The sequence below is a fragment of the Copadichromis virginalis genome, linkage group LG7 (assembly GCF_057382275.1).
Source record: "Copadichromis virginalis isolate Kocher_CV1m ecotype Utaka linkage group LG7, C_Virginalis_male_GT1.1, whole genome shotgun sequence".
Classification (NCBI taxonomy): domain Eukaryota; kingdom Metazoa; phylum Chordata; class Actinopteri; order Cichliformes; family Cichlidae; genus Copadichromis; species Copadichromis virginalis.
Genome location: NC_140624.1, coordinates 37,147,048 through 37,169,289, shown reverse-complemented (window position 1 = coordinate 37,169,289; position 22,242 = coordinate 37,147,048). Strand labels below are relative to the sequence as shown.

The window sequence follows — 22,242 nt, the reverse complement described above, 5'->3', positions numbered from 1 at the left end:
AGGTTTCTTTTGATTTGACCAAATCTGGCATCACAGTCTAACTCGAAGTCAAATCACCACTCATCAGCACGTGCTTCAGACGCTGCTAAATCCTTGAAATACAGTATATGCTGCACCCACTTCAAAGAACTTTGTATGTGACATTTTTGACACTCAGAGTTCAATGATTTGTGCTGTATATATTTCAGAAAGTTAATAGCTTTCCATCCCGAAAAGCAGATCCTCACTGTAAGATTTTCTTCTTGAGACTTCGTCAGGGAGGCTATGGTTCATCTCTGCTCTGATTTCAAATGATGCATAACACCTCTCTCTTTTATTCCGTGTCTAATGGCAATGTCAGCTTTCTGGATTTGGTCAGTGTTGTTATGATTTTCCAGACTTGTACCCTTGTCACATTAACCTATTTTACAAACTCTTTTCTGCCCTTTTAAAAAGCTGTTATTTGAAGTGTCACTGAGGCAACACATATTGCTTTGTGGACTTTAACTTAATACACCTCATTGATGTGTCTGCCTTTGCACATTATTCACTAATCGTTTATGTTGAGTTTTCTGTGTCCTTTAATTCAAAAATGTCAGGTGCTATGATTGTAGGTCCACACAGAGAGCGCCGTGGCATCTGTATTAGTTTGAATCGAACCCCTGCAGGAGTGGCACTGAGCCACTGAGGTCAAATCAACCGTGCAATAATCAGATTAAATACACCCCATTTCACTGCTTCCTGCAGCTTTGCAGTAAAACACTGCTGCACACTGAGGCCTCAGGGCATGTCAGACTGACAAGGCTTGTTTTGGTTTGGGTATGTGCGTGTTCAGTCCTGCTGAAGGGTACATCTACAGTTGTTGTTATATAGATATCATCTCAAGAGTGTGAACCCTATTTGATGATACTGTGCATGGCTCTTTTCTTCATTCTTTTATGATAGTTGAACTTCATAGAGCAAATTCAACAATTAAAACTTAAAACATGATCTTGTGCTATACATTTTGCTGTATATGTTTTGCAGTACAACTGTTTTTCTTTTGCAAATGTAATGCACCTCTTTCTTTAAAGGAGCAGAAGGTTACTTAGATAATACAAGTTACAGGTGGAGCCCAGATGAAAGCACTTTTTTCTTGGTTTTGTTTGTCAATCACTTGCTGATAATATTTGAAGTAGGCATGAAAAGCCAGTGAGGAAAATGCCCCGTATATTGAAGCTCATTATTAGTTTGAAATTGGAAGACCTAAAAACAGGGGATCTCGTCCGTGTAATAGCATAATAGCTTCAAAATATCAGACGGATGATCCATGGTTATGTTATGGGTATGTTAGTATGAGTTAAATGAAGTACTATGGTTATTTCCTAATTTACATCCGGACTTGTTTTTCACCTTATGCTTACAGTGTTTTATTCTTTTATTTTCCCACAACCTCACATGCACATTAAGTAATCCTAGCAGTTGCTGATAGTTTGGAAATTATTGTTGGTTATGCAGCTAGCAGCTAATGTCTCTTCATACTGCTAACCTCAAACAGAGATGGTTTACTTCTTTTTAACTCCATGCTGGTACCTGCCAGCAGTGAAATCTACCATAAAAACATCACTGTAGTGCTTAATGAAATAAACAGAAACTTAAAAAAAAGTTTAAATATGAAAACTAACTGACTCCCTTGTTTCACACTGGGTTATGGAGCAGTAACAGGGGCTGCTGTAAAGGCAAGTTGCCATGCCATTAATAAACGCTGAATCTTTCTGGGTTTCCCTTCTCCAACTGGTATTGCACAGATTGCCATACTCATATTTGTGTTTTTGTTTAAAAAGTTCCTGTACTTACTTTATTTTTATATTTACTAAGGCAATTTTCTGTGTAATTTTGAGATTCAATTACTCAAAACGATTAATCTGTAGTGATTCAGTCCAGAACCTGTTTGGGCTGTGGCTTACCCAATTAACCAATCAGCCAGAACCACTTGGTCACATAATAAAGTTGTTTCCTAATACTTTAAGTGTCGCTGCAGTCTTCATGTCATCATATTTTTGTTTAAAATTCAGTAAACTTTTGGGAAAAAATTACACAAACATTTAGCAATACATGATCGAATGATTAGTGTTCAGAGGTCACCAAGCTCTGCTGGCATTAATGTGGAGGTCACTATTAAATACGGTGTTATTTCCTAGCACCTGAACAGTAAACCCCTTTATGAGTAGCAGGTTGTTTTACAACATAACTTTGACCAATCTCTACTTTATCAAGCTAACCAGCATATATGCTGACCAGCCTACCAAACCACAGGCAAATCTTTACCCCTAAGTGCAAGCAAGAAAACTTGCATATTTACCTTTCACATTTGATTAACTTAAAGACACCAAAGAAACAAAGTAACTTGTTAAACTGGAGTAATACTGGCCAGAAAGGCAAGTTAAAATTGTTGATGTTAGATGCAGAAAAATGCATTTGGCAGAAACTTTACTGCCTCAGGCTTAGTTTTGATTATTTTTTTTAGATAATAATCAGACAGAATTCAAAATCTGAACCAGTCATAAGATTGTATTGTACACAGCTCGAAAGCAGCTCTAAAACAAAATTGCAATGCAGTCTAATTGTGTACATTATTATCTTAGTTCTTTGCATAAAAAACAAAAACAAAACAGAAATCTGGGGCTGGGGGAGGGGGAGGGGCTAGTAAAGCAAAAAACAAGCTGAACTTGGCTGGTTGCTCTCTCCGCTTGCACTCAAGTTTTAAAGTGTACTTTTTAATGTGTTGTTAATGATTTCAGATCTGCAGTGTGCAGTTGTCAAATTTTGCCAAGACAAACAGACACACCATTGGAGTTTGGTTTTTACAGTTTCTCAAAGTACAAGAACATTTTTCTAACAAAATAATCTCTCCGTAGGAACTTTTGAGTCACTCAACTGACCGACCCGAGAGACAACAACTGAAGGAGGCTCTGGAGGCTATGCAGGTGTGTGTTTAAAAATCTTGCAGAATCACCCTCTTAGCTAAAGCTACATAATTACATACAGCCACTGTGTTGCTCAAGTGTTGTAAATACAGCTTGAAATAGCAGATGCCTGAAAGAATGTCTGGCTCTTCCAGGACCTGGCCATGTACATCAATGAAGTCAAGAGAGACAATGAGACACTGAAAAAAATCAGCGAATTCCAAAGTTCAATAGAAAATCTTGTAAGTACTCCACACTTTCCTTGCACTTGTTATCTTTTGAGCAGCTAAGAACATTTTAAAGGTTGTTCTTTAATATATACATGCCAACACACTGGCATGTTATCAACAGGTGTTTTTGAAGTTCGACAGAATGATTAGTCTCTCCTCAGAACACCTCTATCTTTCAAAGTGCTTCCATGATCCTCAGCCATGATAATTTCCTTAATAACTCATTTATGTAAACTGCAAACTGCTCACTTTAATATTTTGTGTAGCACCAACCTTTTTTCTCGTTTTTCTATCTCTCTATCACAACTTCTTTTGTTGTTCCTTGCTGATATGCCAAGTCAGTATTCAGCTTTGGTTTGTACATGTGCCACATATACAGTAATACGTACAGTAAAAGTGCTCTGAATAATTTATACATGTAGCCACTGGGTATGACTTTGGAAAAAAGTCAAAGGGAGGATGGAGAATCATCGTTTATCGTGGATATTAATTCTCTCTGAAATTAAAAGTCTAGCAAAATTATTTATTAAAAATTGCAGAATCCATTGGTTTAGTAGGCTGCTTTTTATGTTTGTTTGTTTGTTTGTTTGTTTTTTGCAACCTAAGCAGCAGGTGAAGCTGGAGGAGTACGGGAGGCCAAAGATAGATGGAGAACTGAAGGTGTGCTCCTCTACGAACCGAACAAAACAGGACCGGTGAGTCCAAGTTCTATAGTAAAACTAAACTATAATAACCTTTAGCAACATTTTATCGCTGCCAATATTCAATAAAAATGTATGATTGTCTTCAGGTATATATTCCTCTTTGATAAAGTGGTCATTGTCTGCAAGAGGAAAGGCTATAGCTATGAGCTCAAAGAGATTATTGAGCTGCAAAATCATAAAATGTCGGATGACCCGACGAACAACAGAGACATGAAAAAGGTAAGAACATCACGGTTTGAAATGAGACAGAGCAATTTCGTCAGTGAGATCTTTGTAAAGGTGGCCCGGCCGGTGTAGGCGATGAAGCGGCATGTGTAATCATTACAAATGTTGCCCTTGAGCTGAAGGAGCTTGCTGATGGTAATTTCTGATGTGATTTCAGATGGGGTAATACACTGTTGTGTCAAACGTGCATTGTGTTCATTCGTGCTTGTAAAATCATGTAAATGCAATGAAGATCATTTAGGATTCATGAAAACGTACTGCAGTGCACTGGGCATCCGGTCTAACATGGCTTTTTTGTTTTTGGATCTGCATGCGTGCGTACATGTTTGCATGTGTAACTGGGTCTTTCTCTGGTGTCTTTCTTTTTGCATGCTTACCAGTCCTGTGGAAAAATGGTAAGCTCAAATGATCCCCTTATTTAACACATCTTCTCATAGTGGCTTTTTTTTTGTTTTTGTTTTGGCTGTGGTGATTTTTGGGATGTAATACCTTGATTGCATATGCACAGTCTGAGTCTGTGACCAGCGTCTTATCCAATTAATTGCTAAAGCATGTTGATGATCTTTTAGGTCTGACTTGATTTGACCATATATTTGTTGGAACTGCTGATATCACATGCCTCTTTCTTATCTCGGTCTGCCATCCACAAACCTTTTTCTGCCATCTGTTCAACACTCACTTTTTCTCACCAGTGGTCTTATGGTTTCTACCTGATCCATCTGCAAGGGAAGCAGGGCTTCCAGTTCTTTTGCAAAACTGAGGAAACAAAGAGGAAGTGGATGGAGCAATTTGATATGGCCATGTGAGTATGACTAGTTGGATAAAATGTATTTTATGTGAGACTAATTGTCTTTGCCATGTTATTTTTCAGTAGCATGGGAAAAAATAAAGAATCCTAGGTATCCTCAGTTTAACTGGTTTATTTAATTCCATATTATTTACTTATCTAGGTCCAACATCAAGCCAGAGAGAGCCACAGCTAATCAGCACAACTTTGAAATGCACACATTTGATAAGAATACCAACTGTCGAGCCTGCAAGATGCTCTTGAGGTAATGACCCTGACAACCCCAGCGCTGGTATCTTTAGTGCCGTTAATAATGCACACCGAATACATCCTTATTCCAGACTCTCTAGTGACTGTTATGTCAGCATTTGGTAGCAACAGCATTTTTATGTGTTACTTATCCAGACAAACTTTATGAAGCAGAGACACTGTATGTCCAAAATATGCAACGGCAGAATTATTAATAAATTATGATGCACAAAAAAGGAAGTTCAATGTTTTCACTGTCACCATCTTGGTGTTTTGAAACCACATGTGTCAGCAGATGAGCAGAAACAGAGGACATTCTGTGGCTAATCACTTGTGATTGACAGTTTGTTAACCAACGAGCATCCTGGATAATCCTCCTCTCTGATTCCCTGACTTATAATTTACAAAATAGACTTAATGTTTTATTCAGAGTGTCATGAAAATAGCAACTGAGCCCAATAAAATGATCAGGGAAGTGTTTACTGAGAACACAAAACCAGGGAGCTGATGGTCTTTTTGGCAAAGAAGCACTGCTGCCAGGAGACCTTTTGCAACTACTCCCACGTTGGCTTCACTTTTTCATAAAAGCACACAAAAGTTATTACAGTTAGGTAAGTATTTGGACAACAACACAATTTTTGTAATTTTGACTCTGTACACCACAAACAGAGGAGAAAAAAAATACCCTTGGAGTGGAGTATACACTACAGCAGTACAAATATAAAAATAAATAATTTAAGTAGCATTTGGTAGTGAACAAACAAACAGACTTAAATCACAGAGGGAATATGTTTTTGGCTCGCATAACCCGTCATTAGTGTGAAAGCATTCCTTGGAAAATATTCTAGTAAGTGTGACTGCGGCTGACGGATGTTATTTTTAAACATTTCCCGGCCCCGCACCACCCACAGTGTTCCTGAGTACACCTTCTCTCATGTGAGAATGCTGCTCGTCTGCAGTGGGATAGCCCGTGTCACTGAATCACCACTTTCACCTCTATTAGAGTCAGCCGGCTAAACCCCACTCTGTGTATTGACCCACAAATTGCGTGGCTTTGCTGACCTAAATTCACAGAGCCGATGGCAGCAGGGACCAGCGTTCTCTCTTCCTGCTAGATGCTAATTACTGCTGCAGTCCCAGCAGATCCCATCGTGATTTATGGCACTTACTATTCAACTTGGCAGCGTGCGATGCATGCAGTGTTACAGTACCCGTAACAAATAAACTTCAGGAGTACACGGTTTAAACTGAGCCAGTTGATTTGGTGATTTTTAAAGAATTACAGAACGGGAATGATGGAGGATGTGGATTCGCAGTTGGAACAATTATAGGAACAAGCAGCAGGTCCCCTTGTGTGTTGTTCTTACAGGAGGTTAATTTGTGTCTCAGCCACTTCCTGTTTGCATTACTAAAGTGCATGTTTCTCTGTGTGTGTGTGTGTGTGTGTGTGTCCTGTCCTCAAGGGGCATCTTCTATCAGGGCTACTACTGCTCTCGCTGTGGAACAGGAGCTCACAAAGAGTGTCTAGAAGTGATCACCATTTGTAAAATAAGTAGGTATTTCCTCTTTAATAGAAGATGTTATTCAGATGACTTTGTGAGGGTCAAGTAGTGAGCAAATGATAAAAATAGATAAATAAAAACTGTGTGACATATGTCACGGACATGCAATGATGACTGCTGTAATTTGATGACCCCTGTCCTGCTTGTAGGCCTCTTTATGCAGCAGTAAAAGGGAGGCAGGCTTTTTTATTGTGTCAGTGGATTTAGCAGCAGTATCTGACAACATATTTACTCAACATGAATTCAGAAAATCATTGTGGCCTATTTTCTCAAATTTGAGCCAATTTAATAACTGCTGAGTGAGGTTCAGTATGAACCAATCAAGTTCTTTGATAGTCGAAGGTCATAATTAATCAAATAAATTCTTAAAATAAGTTAGTGTGTGTATAATAAGGACCACAGAGCAGGACTGTAACAATATAGTTTGATGCTTTCAGTTTTATCTGCTGTTTAACGCTCACAGGAAACCAGTCATACTACATTGCTGTTAGTCAGCTTAAAAAAATGGTCTGCATGAAGCTATGCTGTACATTTTGGCATGCTGATGTCAAGTGCTGATGGATCCACTTGGTGAAATATTTTCTTGTGAATCTTCTTTGACAATCTTCAATATTTCCTCTTTTCAGATCCTCTTGACTTGGTGAGTAGTTTCTTTTTCACTCAATATACAACAGCTTTCTCTAATTGTCACCATCTTTCTTTGTTGAATAATTACCACAAAAGGATAAAAGGTGATGTTTTTTGCTTACTTATTAACAATATCAATAATCAGATATTTGTCTCTGTTGTGTAGGAGCCTGGATTATCACCTGGTAAGAGCTAACATTTGAATATTCTGTCAGCTGTCAACTTTGTTTTGGCTGTAGCTGTGCTTAAATAGCACGGCTCTCTATTGCCATCTAGTGGATAGCGCCATTGCAGCAACAATACTAACCCTATACCCTATAAATTTGAATTTTGTGAAAAGGTTTTATTTTGTTTTCCTATAATTGGATTTAAAAAGGTAAACTTTAATGTATTCTGTATCATCACATGTTCACATCACAAGTGAACTATTTCGAGCTAGATTATAGTTTAATACCGATTTTTTTGTGGCTTTAAAAAATTATCAGAATTCCAGCATCTGAAATTATTAAATTATTTGTGATCAATCAAAAAAAACGACGTATAATACAGAAATGAACAATTTCTGTTAAGGTAGCACTTGGTTGAGGCTTTTTTACCATGAATTGCTACATCAGTCTGGCGTAGTCTGGTGGTGATCAGGTTGTGTCACTGCTTAGCTGTTAGGGAAGCCCAGATTCCTTTAATAGTTGGCTTCAGGTGTCTCATCTTCCTCAGTTTGTTGATTGAGGAAGATGAGATTCTCTGTGGGGTTTCAGGTCACGTCAGTTGCCTGGGTAGTCAAACCCAGCATTATCACAGTCAGCAAACCAATAAATACTAGCTTTGGCGCGGTGGGAGTTCCTAGTTCCTGGTGAAAAAGGAAATATGCTCCATACTTTTTGTCAGGTGGAAACCTGAAGCGCTCTAGTAGGTGGTTGCATTGAATTTTTACGTGATAGTACAGAGTAGAGCAGCAACCATCAACACCAGCAGATGGCATGGCACCCTAAATAATCAAAGATTGAATTCTAGCATGAGGTTTTCACAAACACTTTTGATTGTGTGCCTCTCCATCCTTCACCCAAACTCTAGAACCTTGATTCTAATTGAAATCAAAAGAAAACCTGGACCACTGAGCAACAGTCCACTTCTTTTTCTCTTTAAACCAGGTACTTGTAAGATGCATCTGATGTTTTCCATTGTTTCAGGAGTGGCATGATTTTAGGAATTTAACAGTTGTAGCTTTGATCCTGAAGAGGTCTACGTGTGGTGGCTTTTGATGCTCTGACTCCAGCCTCGGTCCACTTGGTGTGAAGCTCTTCTTGAGTGGACTTGACACTCTTGTGAAGGCACTCTTCCCGGCCGGTTCATCTTTTCATTGATATGCTTTGATACAGCACTGAACAGCCAGGCTTTTTTGCAATGACCTTGTGTGGTGTTACGTCCTCGTGGAGGGAGTCGACTATCATTTGGACAACTGTCAAGCTAGGAGTCTTGCCTGTGACTGTGGTTGCATGTACCGAAGTAGAACGCGAGATACACATTATTTATATAGTTTGAATAGTAACTAGTGCAAACCCAAAATTAAATATGCCAATAAGTCTGTCAATAAGCATCAATACTCCAATCCAGCTAATGAAAATATAATATGTAAAAGTTTACCTTTCTCTATTATATTACAAAAAAGTAACCTTTTCACAATATAAATGCATTAGTAGAGTATGCAGAAGTACAGTAGAGATACACTTGCAGAATCTGATCGTTTCTTTCACAACTCTTCTACAGCTTTTGTTTTCTCAATGTCAGTGGACTTTTTTATTAGTGAGAAGCTGGAAGCGGTAATGTACTGGACACTGACTGTTATTGCAGGTCCTAAGATGGTGGCAGTGAAGAACTACCATGGCACACCGGTGCCTCCGGGGAAGACCCCTCTCTGTTTCCAAACAGGAGATTTTATCGAGCTTCTGAAGGGAGACCCGGATATCACATGGTGGGAGGTAGAGTAGTCAATCATTTTTAAATCAATCCATCCCTCACTTTGACACACGCAGCTTGTTATGCAGACAGCTGATGTTGGCACAGCACCTCACATAGTGGATTTGAAATGAATCAGTGATTCTCATGTTAAATTCAATTTTTTTTTTACCTGTGAGATAGAAAGTGTAGAACATAAGTCAAGGTTCTGTCTCTGTTCAAATACCGGCACTTCCAGATTGAAATAGTTAGCATATAGGATCGCTATTATTGGATCTGGACAAAAACCTTGTTTTATTGGACAATTGCAATGACTTTGGTGGAGTCTTATAATCAGCAAAGCTAAAGTCTAAGCACACAACCTCCTGTAAAACTGTAGATTAGTTTTTACACACACAGGTTTTTTTTGTATTGATTGAACAAACAAGATATATGTGTTAATTACTGAGCGTTTTGTTGCCTTTGGAGCCATTTCCGTCATTTCTTTTCATGTTTTCTAACCAGGCTGCAGAAAGCACTATCAATCTTATCCCTCTGGTGGTGAACAAGTACAGTAACATACCCCAAAATGCCTTTAATTCAAATTGCTGTGGAGTAGGCAAATCCCTAAGTGCTTTCTTTCCCCCCATGCTACAAAAAAAGATAATTTTTCTTGTAGTTGCAAATCATCATCATATTCCAGCGCACATCTTGTAAACAGAGTCCCCTTGTCACCTTGTCAGTTTAAATTAATAGCGCTTTGGCTTGTGCGTCTCACTAAAATACCACAGGATACTTTAAAGAGTGTTTGAATGATAAACTGAGCCACGCTTGCCTAAAATTGTTCTAAAATCTTAGAGGAAGTTAAAGACTTCTTTGCACCTTCACCAATGGAAATAAATCACTTTTAGCTGAACATTAGAAGAGGTGTACGTGCAGACCTGGAGGATCCTCTGCAGTGAATTAGTCTGGATGATAGGAACTGTGACACTGTTTGCTCCAGGAACTGTTGGCATTCCTGCTGAATCACCGACTCTAATATCAGGCTGGCTTTTCCTGAAGTGACTCTGGGCAACTTTCTGATGACATTAATTGATCTTAGCTATAACAGTAGGCTATCCCTCTACAGCATGGCAGTTTAATCTCTCAGTGTGATGTCAGCAGGTGTGCAGAGTTTAAAATCGATTGCTGCAGGCATAAGATGGAGTCATTTCATCCTCTGTCTGACTTTGATGGGGAAAGTTTGTACATACAACATCTAGCACCGAAAATATGATGCATAGCGTGTAATATTTATTTAGCTCCAAGTGAATACATCGTCTTTCAGAAATGTTTTACTTTAAATTTTGACAAAACGAATCCAGTGCAGATAAACTGGCACCACTAGGAGGCACCAACGTAACACTGTTTCACATTATACACAATAAACTAAAGAATCTCTGCTTCAGATATTGGTTTATTAATATAGTCTTACTTAACAATGATTACTTGCAAGGAGGAAATATAGTTCTTAGTTTTAGTTTTTCCTCTATAAACCCTACAAATTTTTCAGTGTGTCTTAGGATTTCCAAATTTTCTGTATCTACACTAAACTACATATTACCCATTTTCCCTTTTTTTTCCACAGATGTTCTAAAGTATTTCTTTGCCTGAAGTAAGCACAGTTTTGTTTCACATCTAGAAATAAACTTACCTTGTGTTTGTCTTACAGGGAAAGCTGATACAGACACAAAAGAGCGGCTTTTTCCCCAGTTCCTATGTAAAGCCTTGTTTGGACCCAAAGGTAATGCACCCATACACCTGTAAAGTGGGTTGTGACTGATTACAGCGTGTATGATTTGAGAGTGGACGAGTTTATGCATGTGCATGTCAGTTAGTCCTGTGCTGTGTTCTTTAATGAACGGTGTCTGTTATGTGCGACAGCCCTTCCAGTCATGCCGGTCGTCCTCAAGGGATGCAGACTACTATGGATATCCTTGGTAAGACCCATAACTGTGCATTTAATGGGCCTGTGCACTATAAGGTACCATTAGCCCAAGGTCAATATCCTGTAATTAGTGCAGATCTGTTAATGTTAAACTGTAGCGTTATCTCAAAGCAGTGGTTCAATTGAAAGCAAGCTGACCCTAACCAAAAGATTAATTACTACATGGGTGATTGAAGTTAAGTGTTTTTAAAGCTTTTAGAGTGTCATTTGATGAAACAACTTAAAACAAAAAAAACAGTGACCTCTAAATTTTGTTTTTTCTGTAGGTTTGCAGGAAACATGGAGCGGCAGCAGGCAGACAACCTTTTAAAATCCCACTGCAGTGGGACCTACCTTATCAGAGAGAGGACAGCTGAGGCGGAGAGGTTCGCCATCAGCATCAAGTGAGTATTTCAGATCTTACAGGGGAGGAAAATGTCAAGGGAAGGTTTTTATCCATATCTCATGGGGAATAAATATTCTCACAGGGAGCCCTAGTCAGCTTTTTCTGTGCATCTTTTAGCTCCAGCTAATTACTACTCAGTAATTGCTTTTTTTTTTTTTTTTTAATCCTTCCTTTTTTGTGCCTTTTCAATGAGACGATGCATTCTCAAGAGGAAAAAAAATCCATGAGTTCTTTACTGGAGTTGTCATATAATGATGGGTTGAGAAAGGGAATGCACATTTACACATTTGTGTCTAACTCAGGTGATGAGTGACTGTGGGGACCAGGCTCGATATAATTAAGTAAACAAATCTGTTAAGAAGTCTTAACTTTAAGAAAAAATACTTAATTTCCATCTTATTCAATCAGATATACTGAAAAAGAAATGTGTGGAGCAGCAGAACACATTAAGTTAAGGGCACAGGAGAATACAGGCTCAACAGTAATATGCAAGATATGGATAAAGAAGATCGATAACAGTGGAAAAACAACATCTGTTCTTGGTGATTTCTCTTTACAGATTCAACGATGAAGTAAAGCACATCAAAGTCATTGAAAAAGACAGCTGGATACACATCACCGAGGCAAAGAAGTTTGAAAGTCTGTTGGTAAGTCATATTAAACTGTTTAAAAAAAAGAAAAAAGGTCATTTAATGAACTGCCAACACAGAAACACCCATAGGAGCTTGTTGTCAATGTGAAAGCAGAAAAGTTCACCTTTTTGTATCCTGTTACTTTACAGGAGCTTGTGGAGTACTATCAGTCTCATTCGCTGAAAGAAAGCTTCAAGTTGTTAGATACCACACTGAAATACCCCTACAAGTCGAGAGAACGCTCGCTTACGCGGGCCAACACACGCTCACCAGGTAAACCTTTTGAATTTTTCTCTGTTCCAATACTTTACTTTCCACTTCTGCAGCCATTCTGATACCGCATAGCAGCCAAACTCTGCAAACAACACAATCTGTTAGTACCAGAAAATCATATTAGATCCTTGAGCAATGAACAGCTAAGTACAGCCAGCTGATAAATGATAGTCAGTAAGCGTTTTGGCAGAGCAAGGTTTGATGTTTATCGGTTGTGAAAGAGACCCTAATGTTTGTCCTTCTGTGTTAATGATAACTTAATCCAAGTAACTTAATATGTGGCTTCATAGTATAGATTAAGTGACCACGATGCTTATCAGTGTGGTTCTGATGAAGCTAAGTTTTGAGAACATCTTCAGATAAAATATCCATCATTCTTTTAGAAGCAAGTTTCACTCCTTGGCAGGCATCTTCGTAACAGCACCTGGGAGTTTATTCAGGCTAACACTAAGCCCCTCTCTAAATGAATAAGGAGACGGCCGCAACGTTAATAAAAAGCTGCATAAATAACCAGAAAAATCTAATAAAAAAAAGGTGACTTTGCCTCATGATATTTAAGTTTTATAAAGTTTTCTACAGCACCTTCAAGAGTTAAATTCCACTTCAATCCAGTGTGCCAACAGAATCAACATATCTGGTTGATCCCGCAAGGGCATTTGAACAAATACGAGACTAATTTACATTATGGATGCAGTAAGCCAAGAAAAAAAACTTGTATAGATTTTGGAATCACTTCTGTCTGTTCTGTTTCAGCTATTATAAAGCAGACGGTTGGCCCTTTGGAGGGAGTAGTAGGTACAAGATTTATTCAGATATTTCTATTCAGGATTCTTTTTAGTGCCATGTCTCTCCCATATAAAATCACATGTGGTTGGCTTTGGACTTGACTCTTAAATACACTATGACTTGTGGCTTTAACTTTTCTACCACTTGACTCATGTTACAGACCTCATTTCCATTAATGAGCTTTGGGTAATGCCCACTGGAAGCTGAGTGGAACCACCCAAAGCTCTAACGAGACATGCACAGACATCTTCAAATGCTAGTGTCAGTGTTTTTGCATGGAGACTGAAGGAGCATTGCATGTCAAATAATGTCTACCTGCTTCAATGCACGATTATGAAAATACCTTTTTCACTCTCTGTTACCAAAATACACTGGTCCAGTACAAATTCAATTTCATGACACTGTGGCTGTGGATACTGTAAGAAGGGGGTAAAATAAATGAGACACACTTCCTCCCACTCTCTTTGTCTTCCCCTGTCCTCTGTTTTTCCCAAGGCCAGTGACTCTCATGACTCATACAGACAAAAAAAAGATGGAGGCCAGAGGGGCAGCTGGGCAGAGTAGGAGGGCAGCAGTGTGAAATGATAAAGAGAGTGACAAAGAGAAAGTCAGCTAACTCCAGCCTTTGGAATGACTGAATTGGCTGCCCTTCTTGGCCATTACACTATATGAATACTGGCTGTGTCTTTGCGCTAGCTTCTGTCCTACACTGGCCTCACTTTGTTCGCTCTTCACAAAGACCCAACTGGCCAGTATAGTGAAATCATTTCTCCTCCTGTTTTGGCTGAAGTTGTACACGGATGGAGACAACTGGAGTTTTTGCTAATAATGGTTTTCCTCTCAGTTTTATCCTTGACTGTTTCCAAGCACGTACTTTTACTTTTCGATCTGGAAAACTCTATTATGGAGTTCACACAGACATTTTCTGATAAGTCAAATCAACAACAATTGAAGCAGCTGGAAAATATATATTATATTATATAGCTGCCCTATTTATTTTATATAAAATAATTATTTTATTTTATATAAAATAAATAGCACAACTACTTCAGTTTTATTTCTGTAGTGCCAAATCATGACAACAGCCCCCCTTAAGGCGCTTTGTAACGTAAAGGCCCTGTAATAATAGGACCCTACATTAACCACACGTGACACACAGGCCCCACGACATCGATATCGTACGTAATGACATATTAAGAACAAAAAGCTCAGGCTTCATGTGAATTTCAGTGGAGCTTCATAAGATGTCACCTTTTACTACTCGGTCGTTGTGTCCTTGGGCAAGACACTTCACCCGTTGCCTACTGGTGGTGGTCAGAGGGCCTGGTGGCGCCAGTGTCCGGCAGCCTCGCCTCTGTCACTGCGCCCCAGGGTGGCTGTGGCTACAATGTAGCTTGCCATCACCAGTGTGTGAATGTGTGCGTGAATGGGTGGATGACTGGATATGTAAAGCGCTTTGGGGTCCTTAGGGACTAGAAAAGCGCTATATAAATACAGGCCATTTACCATTTACCATTTACTACTACTGTTTTCTTGATCCTTTCAACAAGTTGTAACAATTTTAGGTCCCTCTGTCTAATATTCCACAAAAAAGGAATTCTGTTCCAAGTCCAGGAAAATCCAGAGATAAGAGGAAGACAGTCAGTTTTCTATAGATTTAGTGGCCAGTGCTAACTCCTTTGCTACATAGTTCCAGGTTGGCCCCTCCTTTTTGGTTCAAAGTTGCTCCAGATTTCTCAAATGCATATTCACAATGGGAATTTGCTGTCCCAGAATATCCCAAAGGGTGACTGATCTGGTGGCTGTGACGGATCTGGTGGCTGTGCAGGCCATTTGAGTGATCTCAATGTCAAAAAAGCTGTTTGAGATTATTTGAGCTTTGTCACACTCTGTATTATTAGCTTTTTGTAGACCTTCAGGTAAATATCTATTCGAGAAAAATAAGTTTGAGAAAAAATCAAATCAAATAAAGTGTGACCTGGCATGGAGAGCTGCAGAGATTTTATACACACAAGTGACACAAAGTGCAAGTGAGTAAGCACAAAATCAAGATCATGTGCAATTATACATCAAGAACAAAAAAGGTCCAATTTCAAATAAATTTCAGTGTATCTCCAAGAGATATCACAGTGAACAAGAGTACTAATTTTTCAATCCTTTAAAAGTGGTTATTCCAGAAAAAAGAGCAGCATAATCAACACCTCTGTCTTTAAAATATTAGAAATTAGAGGCTGTAAAACTATGTCTTTATATTTAAAAAAAGCAAAAAACAACCAATTGGATGGTAGTTTAACATAAAATGGTAGTAAAACATGAGGAACATCGGTATAGTGTCCAGCTTCTTTAGGTGTTTCTTGAGTGTGTTCATAAAGAGCGGCGTATTCATTGCCTGGAGGGAAAAAATAAAGAATCTTAATGTAAGTTTTAGCTCTCTGTCTCCTTTTTAAATAAAAAAATTCAATGCATAATACTAAATACTAATATCTTGTGATAATTTCACTTTCAGCCCTTTTAGCAGCTTTTATCTTTCTCTTAATTTGAAAATAGCATGACCTTGGATTTTCCTCCATTTAAGTTGAGTTAAATGGGAACAACATGAAACGCAGACTGCAGCTATTTAAAGGCTTTCACTACTGTAAATAATAGATAACAGTGCCGTCTGCATAAAAATGGAAAGCAGCATTTGATCAGTTGTCACAAGTGATGAAGTCTTGTTAATCCAACCTTCAGTTGGGCTGTCATCGTAATGCCTATTAGTGACATTATATGTTTTTCTTAATATAATATAATGTAAATTGTACAGTTAAATAAACATAACACCAAAATTTATTCTGCAGGTTGGTGTAATACTGAATAATAATGTCACTAATAGGAACAGAACAGACTCTTTCTAAAAAACAACAGAGTTCCCACGCTGCTTCTGTTTGAGACTTTGTAAATAAATTCACACTCTTAAAGCAGTCAAATTGCAACACCTTCATGGTTAAGATTAAATATAATGAGAACCGAACGCACAGGCACACAAAGCTTCAATCCAAAATCTTTTTATCTTTCTGCTTCTTTGGCTTCGCCTCTGCATGTGTTCACCTCAAACATTTTCCAGCTTTACTTCCTCCCTTGTCTCGCTCTCTCTCTGTCCTCCTCTCAGCAGCCACCTGTGCATCCTACAACTTCTCCTTCCTCAGTCCACAGGGCCTCAACTTCTCCTCCTCTCAGAGCCAAGCCCCCTTTTGGTCAGGTACTATCTACTTATCCTTTCCTTTCCCCCGCTGCCTCTCTTGTGTCCTCGCGCCGCATCTCTTGTAATTACATAATAAGCCTATGTACCTCGACCTCATTACTTCTTCTCTGTGGCACTCTTTTCATTAACAAGAACACTGTAGTTCTTCTCAGGATGACATTTCCTCATTAAATCAAGAAAAGAAAACCAATTTCCTCTCCAGTGATGAAACAAGTTGTCCTGCTCATTTGTCATTTTGTGGCTACAGCGTGTCACGCTGAAAACTGACCGGACCATCTCGCCTCTGTACATTCTTCACAACTAATTATTACCATTATGTTCAGTGTGACCTCGTCTTACAACCGTCACCCTCATACATAAACATGAATATTCATCAATACCAGTAAATAATAACTCTTGTTGCGAATTCAGCGGTGTGCCATTAAGTTAATTAACTATGGCTCAACTCCTATTGTTATCAATTTTCAGTGTTTACACCTCGAGTGGTCAGCACAGCAGTGGCCAGGTATAACTTTGCAGCGCGAGACATGAGAGAGCTGTCACTGCGAGAAGGCGACATTGTCAAAATCTACAGCAAGATCGGTGGAGACCAGGGCTGGTGGAAAGGAGAAGCCAATGGAAGAGTAAGTAACTATGAGTAAAGTGTTTATTTGTGGATGGGAAATTGATCAGACCCAAGGCATAAAAGCCACCACTGGATTAAATACCTTAATGTTGTAATATTTTGAGTTTGATCAAAAATGTATCCAGTTAGCTTTATTAAGTTAGAGATCTGCAAAAGAGAAATTCAGGGAAAGCATGTCCCCAAAAGTGCATTGATACATTTGACAATTTAACCAGTGATACCGGGGGAAAAAGAAAAAACAAAACAAAAAGATGTGGTTGAAAGACAAAAACTAGCTGCTGGGAAATGTGCCAGTTTAATAGGATGGCGGTAAAAGGGAATGTGATGTCAGCATTTTATTTTAGGAACGTTCCCTATTAGGCTGTAAATTTAGAGTTGTGCTTTGGAGCCAGAGGATCTACACAACTTGAGCGGTTGTAAAGCTAAACCTTACCACAGTCTGCTGTACAGCCTGGTGTAAAAATGCCATAGAGTCTAGTTTTGATTTTTATCTGTGTTTTCCCCACCTTACTTTTATTCCCTCGTGTGGATTGATGGAAATACGCTTTTAACTTTCTCCTATGAAACCATCTGCCTGCACACGCAGTTTCTTTGGATTGGTCTCTCTGTGATGTATGACCTTGATGGAACAGAAGTGGTAAAAAAGGTAATCTGTATTCAGTTGATGAAAGCCGAAACGTGCCGACTTAAAAAAAAAAAAGCACATCTACACCTGGTAGAACTCAGCAAAAAAAAAAGTATTTGCTAATGCAGTGTGTACAGCAAATACATTGAAATCTGTGTATCATATACTATGATAACCAGGTCAACTACTTTAGCTGGTTGCAAATCTGGTCTGCAAAGCCTCTAAGTTTTCATGAAGTGAGCTGAAGTGTCTTGATTGCTGCTGTGTATGAGAAAGACATCAAGCTCACCAAAATTAGATGCTATTTATTTCTACATTATGAAGAAATACCCACCGTAATTGGATGATTTGCTGAATGTAGTGGCTATTAGTGACGACATCAGAGCTGCTGTTTAATTTATGTCTGTTTTTACATTCTTGATATTTATAAGAATAAGATTTGACCTAGGTGAATAACCTAGTGCAACTGATGAGTATTCATTGTCCTTCCTTTGCTGTGTTAAACCCAAGAAAAGCTTGACTTCCCAGTTCTGTGTCGACATGACTCTGTGTCCAGCAAGTAGATTATCATTTGGTTGGTGGTTTCTCCACAAAGACCCATTACATATTATGGGTTCTGTACTTTGATCATTTACTAGTACTTGTTCATTTTACAGCTGAAAGGTTTCTATTAGCTTTTTTGTTTTAATGTAGCTTCCTGGCTAGCTGGTTCTGTCTGGTTTCAAACTAGAATACGGCAAAATATGAATTGTTTTAATCCACGTGTGCACATGAAATGCGGTGGTCCCTGCAAATATATTTTCATTCCCCTGCTGTTGAATTAAAAATGACTATTTTGAAATCTTCACATATCACGCCAACCCTAACATTCATGTGGAGCACCACAGGCATCACAGCGATTAATTCAGCCAATATGCATGGTGCTGATCTGTGTTTATGGACAGTGCACATGCTAGTAATTGAATCACGACTTAACTTGAGCACATAAAATATTATTGCTTCTCTTTTTAAATTAAGACATCTGCTACTTTCAACTACCTCATTTCAGCATTTTAACACCCAGTCCAATTCAGGAAAATTAAGAGACTCAGGATGAGATTTTCTTTTGACAAAACATACCCAGATACAGACCTCAACAGGTATTAATGGATGTCTTTGTGTTGCTGTAAATACAACCTTTGTGTTTCTATTATCTCTGTTAGTTCAGTACATGCTTTACAATTCTAACAAGTAGGAGAAGTCGTAGCCTAGCAACAGCTGAAGTAGCATTTGAAGTAGCCTTCAAGTATTTTTTCAGAACAGAGGCAAGGCTGCTGCTGAGCTGTGCAGTTATCGGAAAATAGCGCACATCTTCTGCCAAAATAATATAGAGAAAAGAGCTCCGAGAGCTCTCGGCCTAATGTAGTCGTGGTGCACATCCAATGGATTCACGGCATGTAAACAAAACAAAAAAAGCATATAAATGAACCCAATTAACATCTTTTGTTTATACTGGTTGATGTAAAATACTGTGTGTGTCTGATAATTACTGTTTCATGTTACAGATTGGATGGTTTCCTTCAACTTATGTGGATGAAGAAGGAGTGCAGTAAGGCTCAGATGTTGCTGGTCTGGCTCCCTTTAAATCAGGAACCATCTTCTATCTACTGTTCTCAGAGAAAATTACTCAGTCTCTCCAGGAAAATAACACAAGGGGAAAAAAACAAAACAAAAAAACCAACAAAGAACTTTTTTTGTTGTTTTGCTGGATACTCATTTTTCAGCGAGTGTTTCTACTCTGTTTATCTTCAATTATGCATCAGCTTTTGTCTTTGCTGGATGTCCTGTTTAATTTCTGTACAGGGGAAAAAAGGAAAAAATGGCTTGCTGTCTGTCAGCCTCTGTGTGCTCTGCAGAGACTTTACTGAGGACTGAGGACACAGCAGAAACTGACTGCTGATAGCTTTACTTTGAGAAAAAAAAAAAAAAAGGTCCCCCTTTTTTTGCAGGTCTACGCGAGGTGAAATAATTGTACAGTATAGATAATTTATTGAATAGAGATTATCATCATTACTAATGATTATTGTGGGGAGTTGATTTTAAGCAAAGAATCTGATCCGAAAACCTAAAATAAGAAAAAAAAAAAAAAGATGCTGTGTTTTTTTATGTTGAAAGATTTTGCCTTAGTTGTCATGGTGATGCCTTGTGGGCTGACACCAGTGGAGGGAATCGACTTTGTTGACTGATTTTACTTCTCCATGTATGCATGTGCTCACATGTGGCCCACATAAACACGCACACGCACGCACACACAGACCAATGTACAGTATGGTGCCTTTGAAGAATGGGTGTTGCTTACTGAACCTCAACTTCAGCCACTCAAGAACATTGCCATGCTCAAAAATACTTCACTAAAAGAGGAGCTTGAGCCCCCGAAAACAAGATGGTGAGGCATTTATGTCCTAAATGGCCGCTGGATGAACTCACTGGATGTGTTTTTCTTTTTTTTTTATAGCCAACACAATGCCATACACAGTCTACAAGTCAGTCGTCAGTCAGATGGATACGAAAGGGAAAACTTTCATGTGATTTTTCTTGCACAGAATCATGCTTCTTTTCTTTCTTTTTTTTTTAAACTGGACCAAGAATTTTTTTTATTATCATTATTATTATTTAAAGCCAAATTTAGCTGTATTTCAGTGTCTGCACAGGATTTAATTGATTTGTGATTTTTCTACCTTGCCTTACTGTTTTCTAAAGAGTTGATCAGGTGATGGGATTGTATCCCCCTTAATTTAAATGTTCCTGTGTGAAAATTATTTTCGTGTTGTGCAGACTAATATCAGTGTTTTAATCTGAAGAAAAACTGTGTGTGCTATAGACGTTAAACCACAGAAGATGTACTTAATCGCTTTGTGATTTTCTAGGGTTGCGGTGCTTAGTGTTTCCATTTATTTCCACTCATTTCTTCCTGCCATACACGATTTATAGCTATTTACACCACAGTGTGCTGGCATCAGTTTTTCTATTGACAGCACAAATGTACCAGGCAGCTTTCTGAATCTAGTATTTTACAGGTATTAATATTTTTTGAAATATTTGACCTTGGCAATTCTTTCTTTTAAAGGGTTCAGTTGTTATGGAACACGATCTTAATGAAAGGCTTTCACTTCAGTCTTCTCATTTTCCAAAAAATTACCATGTTGATATATGCGGACATTGAAAGGCAGTTGACTCTGTCGCTAAACATCAAGGACTCCTTCAGGGTCATGTACTTGTGCACCCGTGGGCCACTTAAAGTGCTGCTGCTTTTATTAATTTTATTCTCACAATGTCTGCTTCTGTAGTTTTACCATGGATCTCAAATTGTGCAGAAAGTAGGGATGTGACTGTATCCAACTAACCCAACTTCCCAGCCATCACTGGTGGTAAGAGTTAGGTCTCTGTCGCTGGGCAGATTGCAGTTAGGAGTTAGCAGTTTTCAAGCCCAGAGGCAGCACATCAGTTCAGCCATATGCGTTCCTGACATCATGGGGCTGCGCACTCTTAAGCTGAATGGTTGCCATTTTGACACAATGTGGGAGACCTAGTGTGAGTTAGAGTGGAAGGGGATAGAACAGGACCCACACAGGGTGATCTAAAAATAGCAGCAGCAGTGAATGAGGTCATGCTTGGTATTGTATTGATTCAGCACACAACCAATAAAAAAGGCTTTGCTAAAATTTGAATGTATGTAGATGTTTATAATGAAGACTGTTTTCTTGCTGCAAATAGGTCAAAAACACAAGTCAGTCATTACAGCTTGAACCAACTTAACAAAAACCTTTGGAAGTAAAGTGCAAACACTGAGCACATCAGCTCTGGCTGGTTCACAAAGGCTTATGGAGCAGAGGATGCCAAAATGTTTAGATTCTAAACATGTAACCGTCTAAGATGTGAATTGTTCCAAAGGCCAAATGCCCTGGAAAACACAAAGTCCTACCACTGTGTAACGGGGACACACAGGAAGCCTCCTTTTTGTCTGGAATAAGGGGTTTGGGGGACATCAGCTGTAGTCACTTTTTTCTTTTGTTTTGGTTTTGTTTTTTGTAGTGGACAAGAACCCATTGCATGTGGCTATTAATATTTCAACTCCTGTCAGTTCATCCTCAGAAAAAAATAAGTACTTACTCGTGTACATTTTTTGGATGGTTGAGTATTTCCAAATGAGATCTATCATGAATAAATATTTCTTTTGGTTTAAATTTGAGACTGGATTCTTTTCATTTTTTTATTGCAAAATTGCGTCACAAAACACCCAAACGTCAATCTCCAAATTCCACAGTAGAGTGAATTTCTTGAATTAATGCTTTTTTATAGCTACATATTTTGATGATCTGCTTTATAGACATCCACCTAAATGTTGAAGGATACAATCTAATATATCCAAGCCAATCAAATAACAGAACTTCCTTTTACTAAGATTATCT

The 22,242-nt window shown here is 38.5% G+C and overlaps 1 protein-coding gene across 10 annotated transcripts in view; it reads left to right on the top strand.

Annotated features, from left to right (window-relative positions):
* Window positions 1-22,022, top strand: part of vav2 (vav guanine nucleotide exchange factor 2) — a 199,419-nt gene extending 177,397 nt beyond the window's left edge. For 2 of the 10 annotated variants that reach the window (XM_085463273.1, XM_085463270.1), the window contains 20 exons: window positions 2,877-2,945; window positions 3,080-3,166; window positions 3,761-3,849; window positions 3,945-4,077; window positions 4,464-4,478; window positions 4,776-4,885; window positions 5,034-5,135; window positions 6,583-6,671; window positions 7,308-7,321; window positions 7,475-7,493; window positions 9,157-9,284; window positions 10,952-11,023; window positions 11,164-11,219; window positions 11,494-11,610; window positions 12,172-12,259; window positions 12,394-12,517; window positions 13,271-13,312; window positions 16,452-16,541; window positions 17,013-17,167; window positions 19,339-22,022. In XM_085463273.1, coding sequence (XP_085319399.1) covers window positions 2,877-2,945; window positions 3,080-3,166; window positions 3,761-3,849; window positions 3,945-4,077; window positions 4,464-4,478; window positions 4,776-4,885; window positions 5,034-5,135; window positions 6,583-6,671; window positions 7,308-7,321; window positions 7,475-7,493; window positions 9,157-9,284; window positions 10,952-11,023; window positions 11,164-11,219; window positions 11,494-11,610; window positions 12,172-12,259; window positions 12,394-12,517; window positions 13,271-13,312; window positions 16,452-16,541; window positions 17,013-17,167; window positions 19,339-19,386 — 1,647 coding nt within the window. In that variant the 3' untranslated portion in view covers window positions 19,387-22,022. The remainder of the gene's footprint in view (window positions 1-2,876; window positions 2,946-3,079; window positions 3,167-3,760; window positions 3,850-3,944; window positions 4,078-4,463; window positions 4,479-4,775; window positions 4,886-5,033; window positions 5,136-6,582; window positions 6,672-7,307; window positions 7,322-7,474; window positions 7,494-9,156; window positions 9,285-10,951; window positions 11,024-11,163; window positions 11,220-11,493; window positions 11,611-12,171; window positions 12,260-12,393; window positions 12,518-13,270; window positions 13,313-16,451; window positions 16,542-17,012; window positions 17,168-19,338) is intronic. The other 8 variants (XM_085463275.1, XM_085463277.1, XM_085463271.1 and 5 more) reach the window with 7 other exon arrangements.
* Window positions 22,023-22,242: the final 220 nt, after the last annotated feature.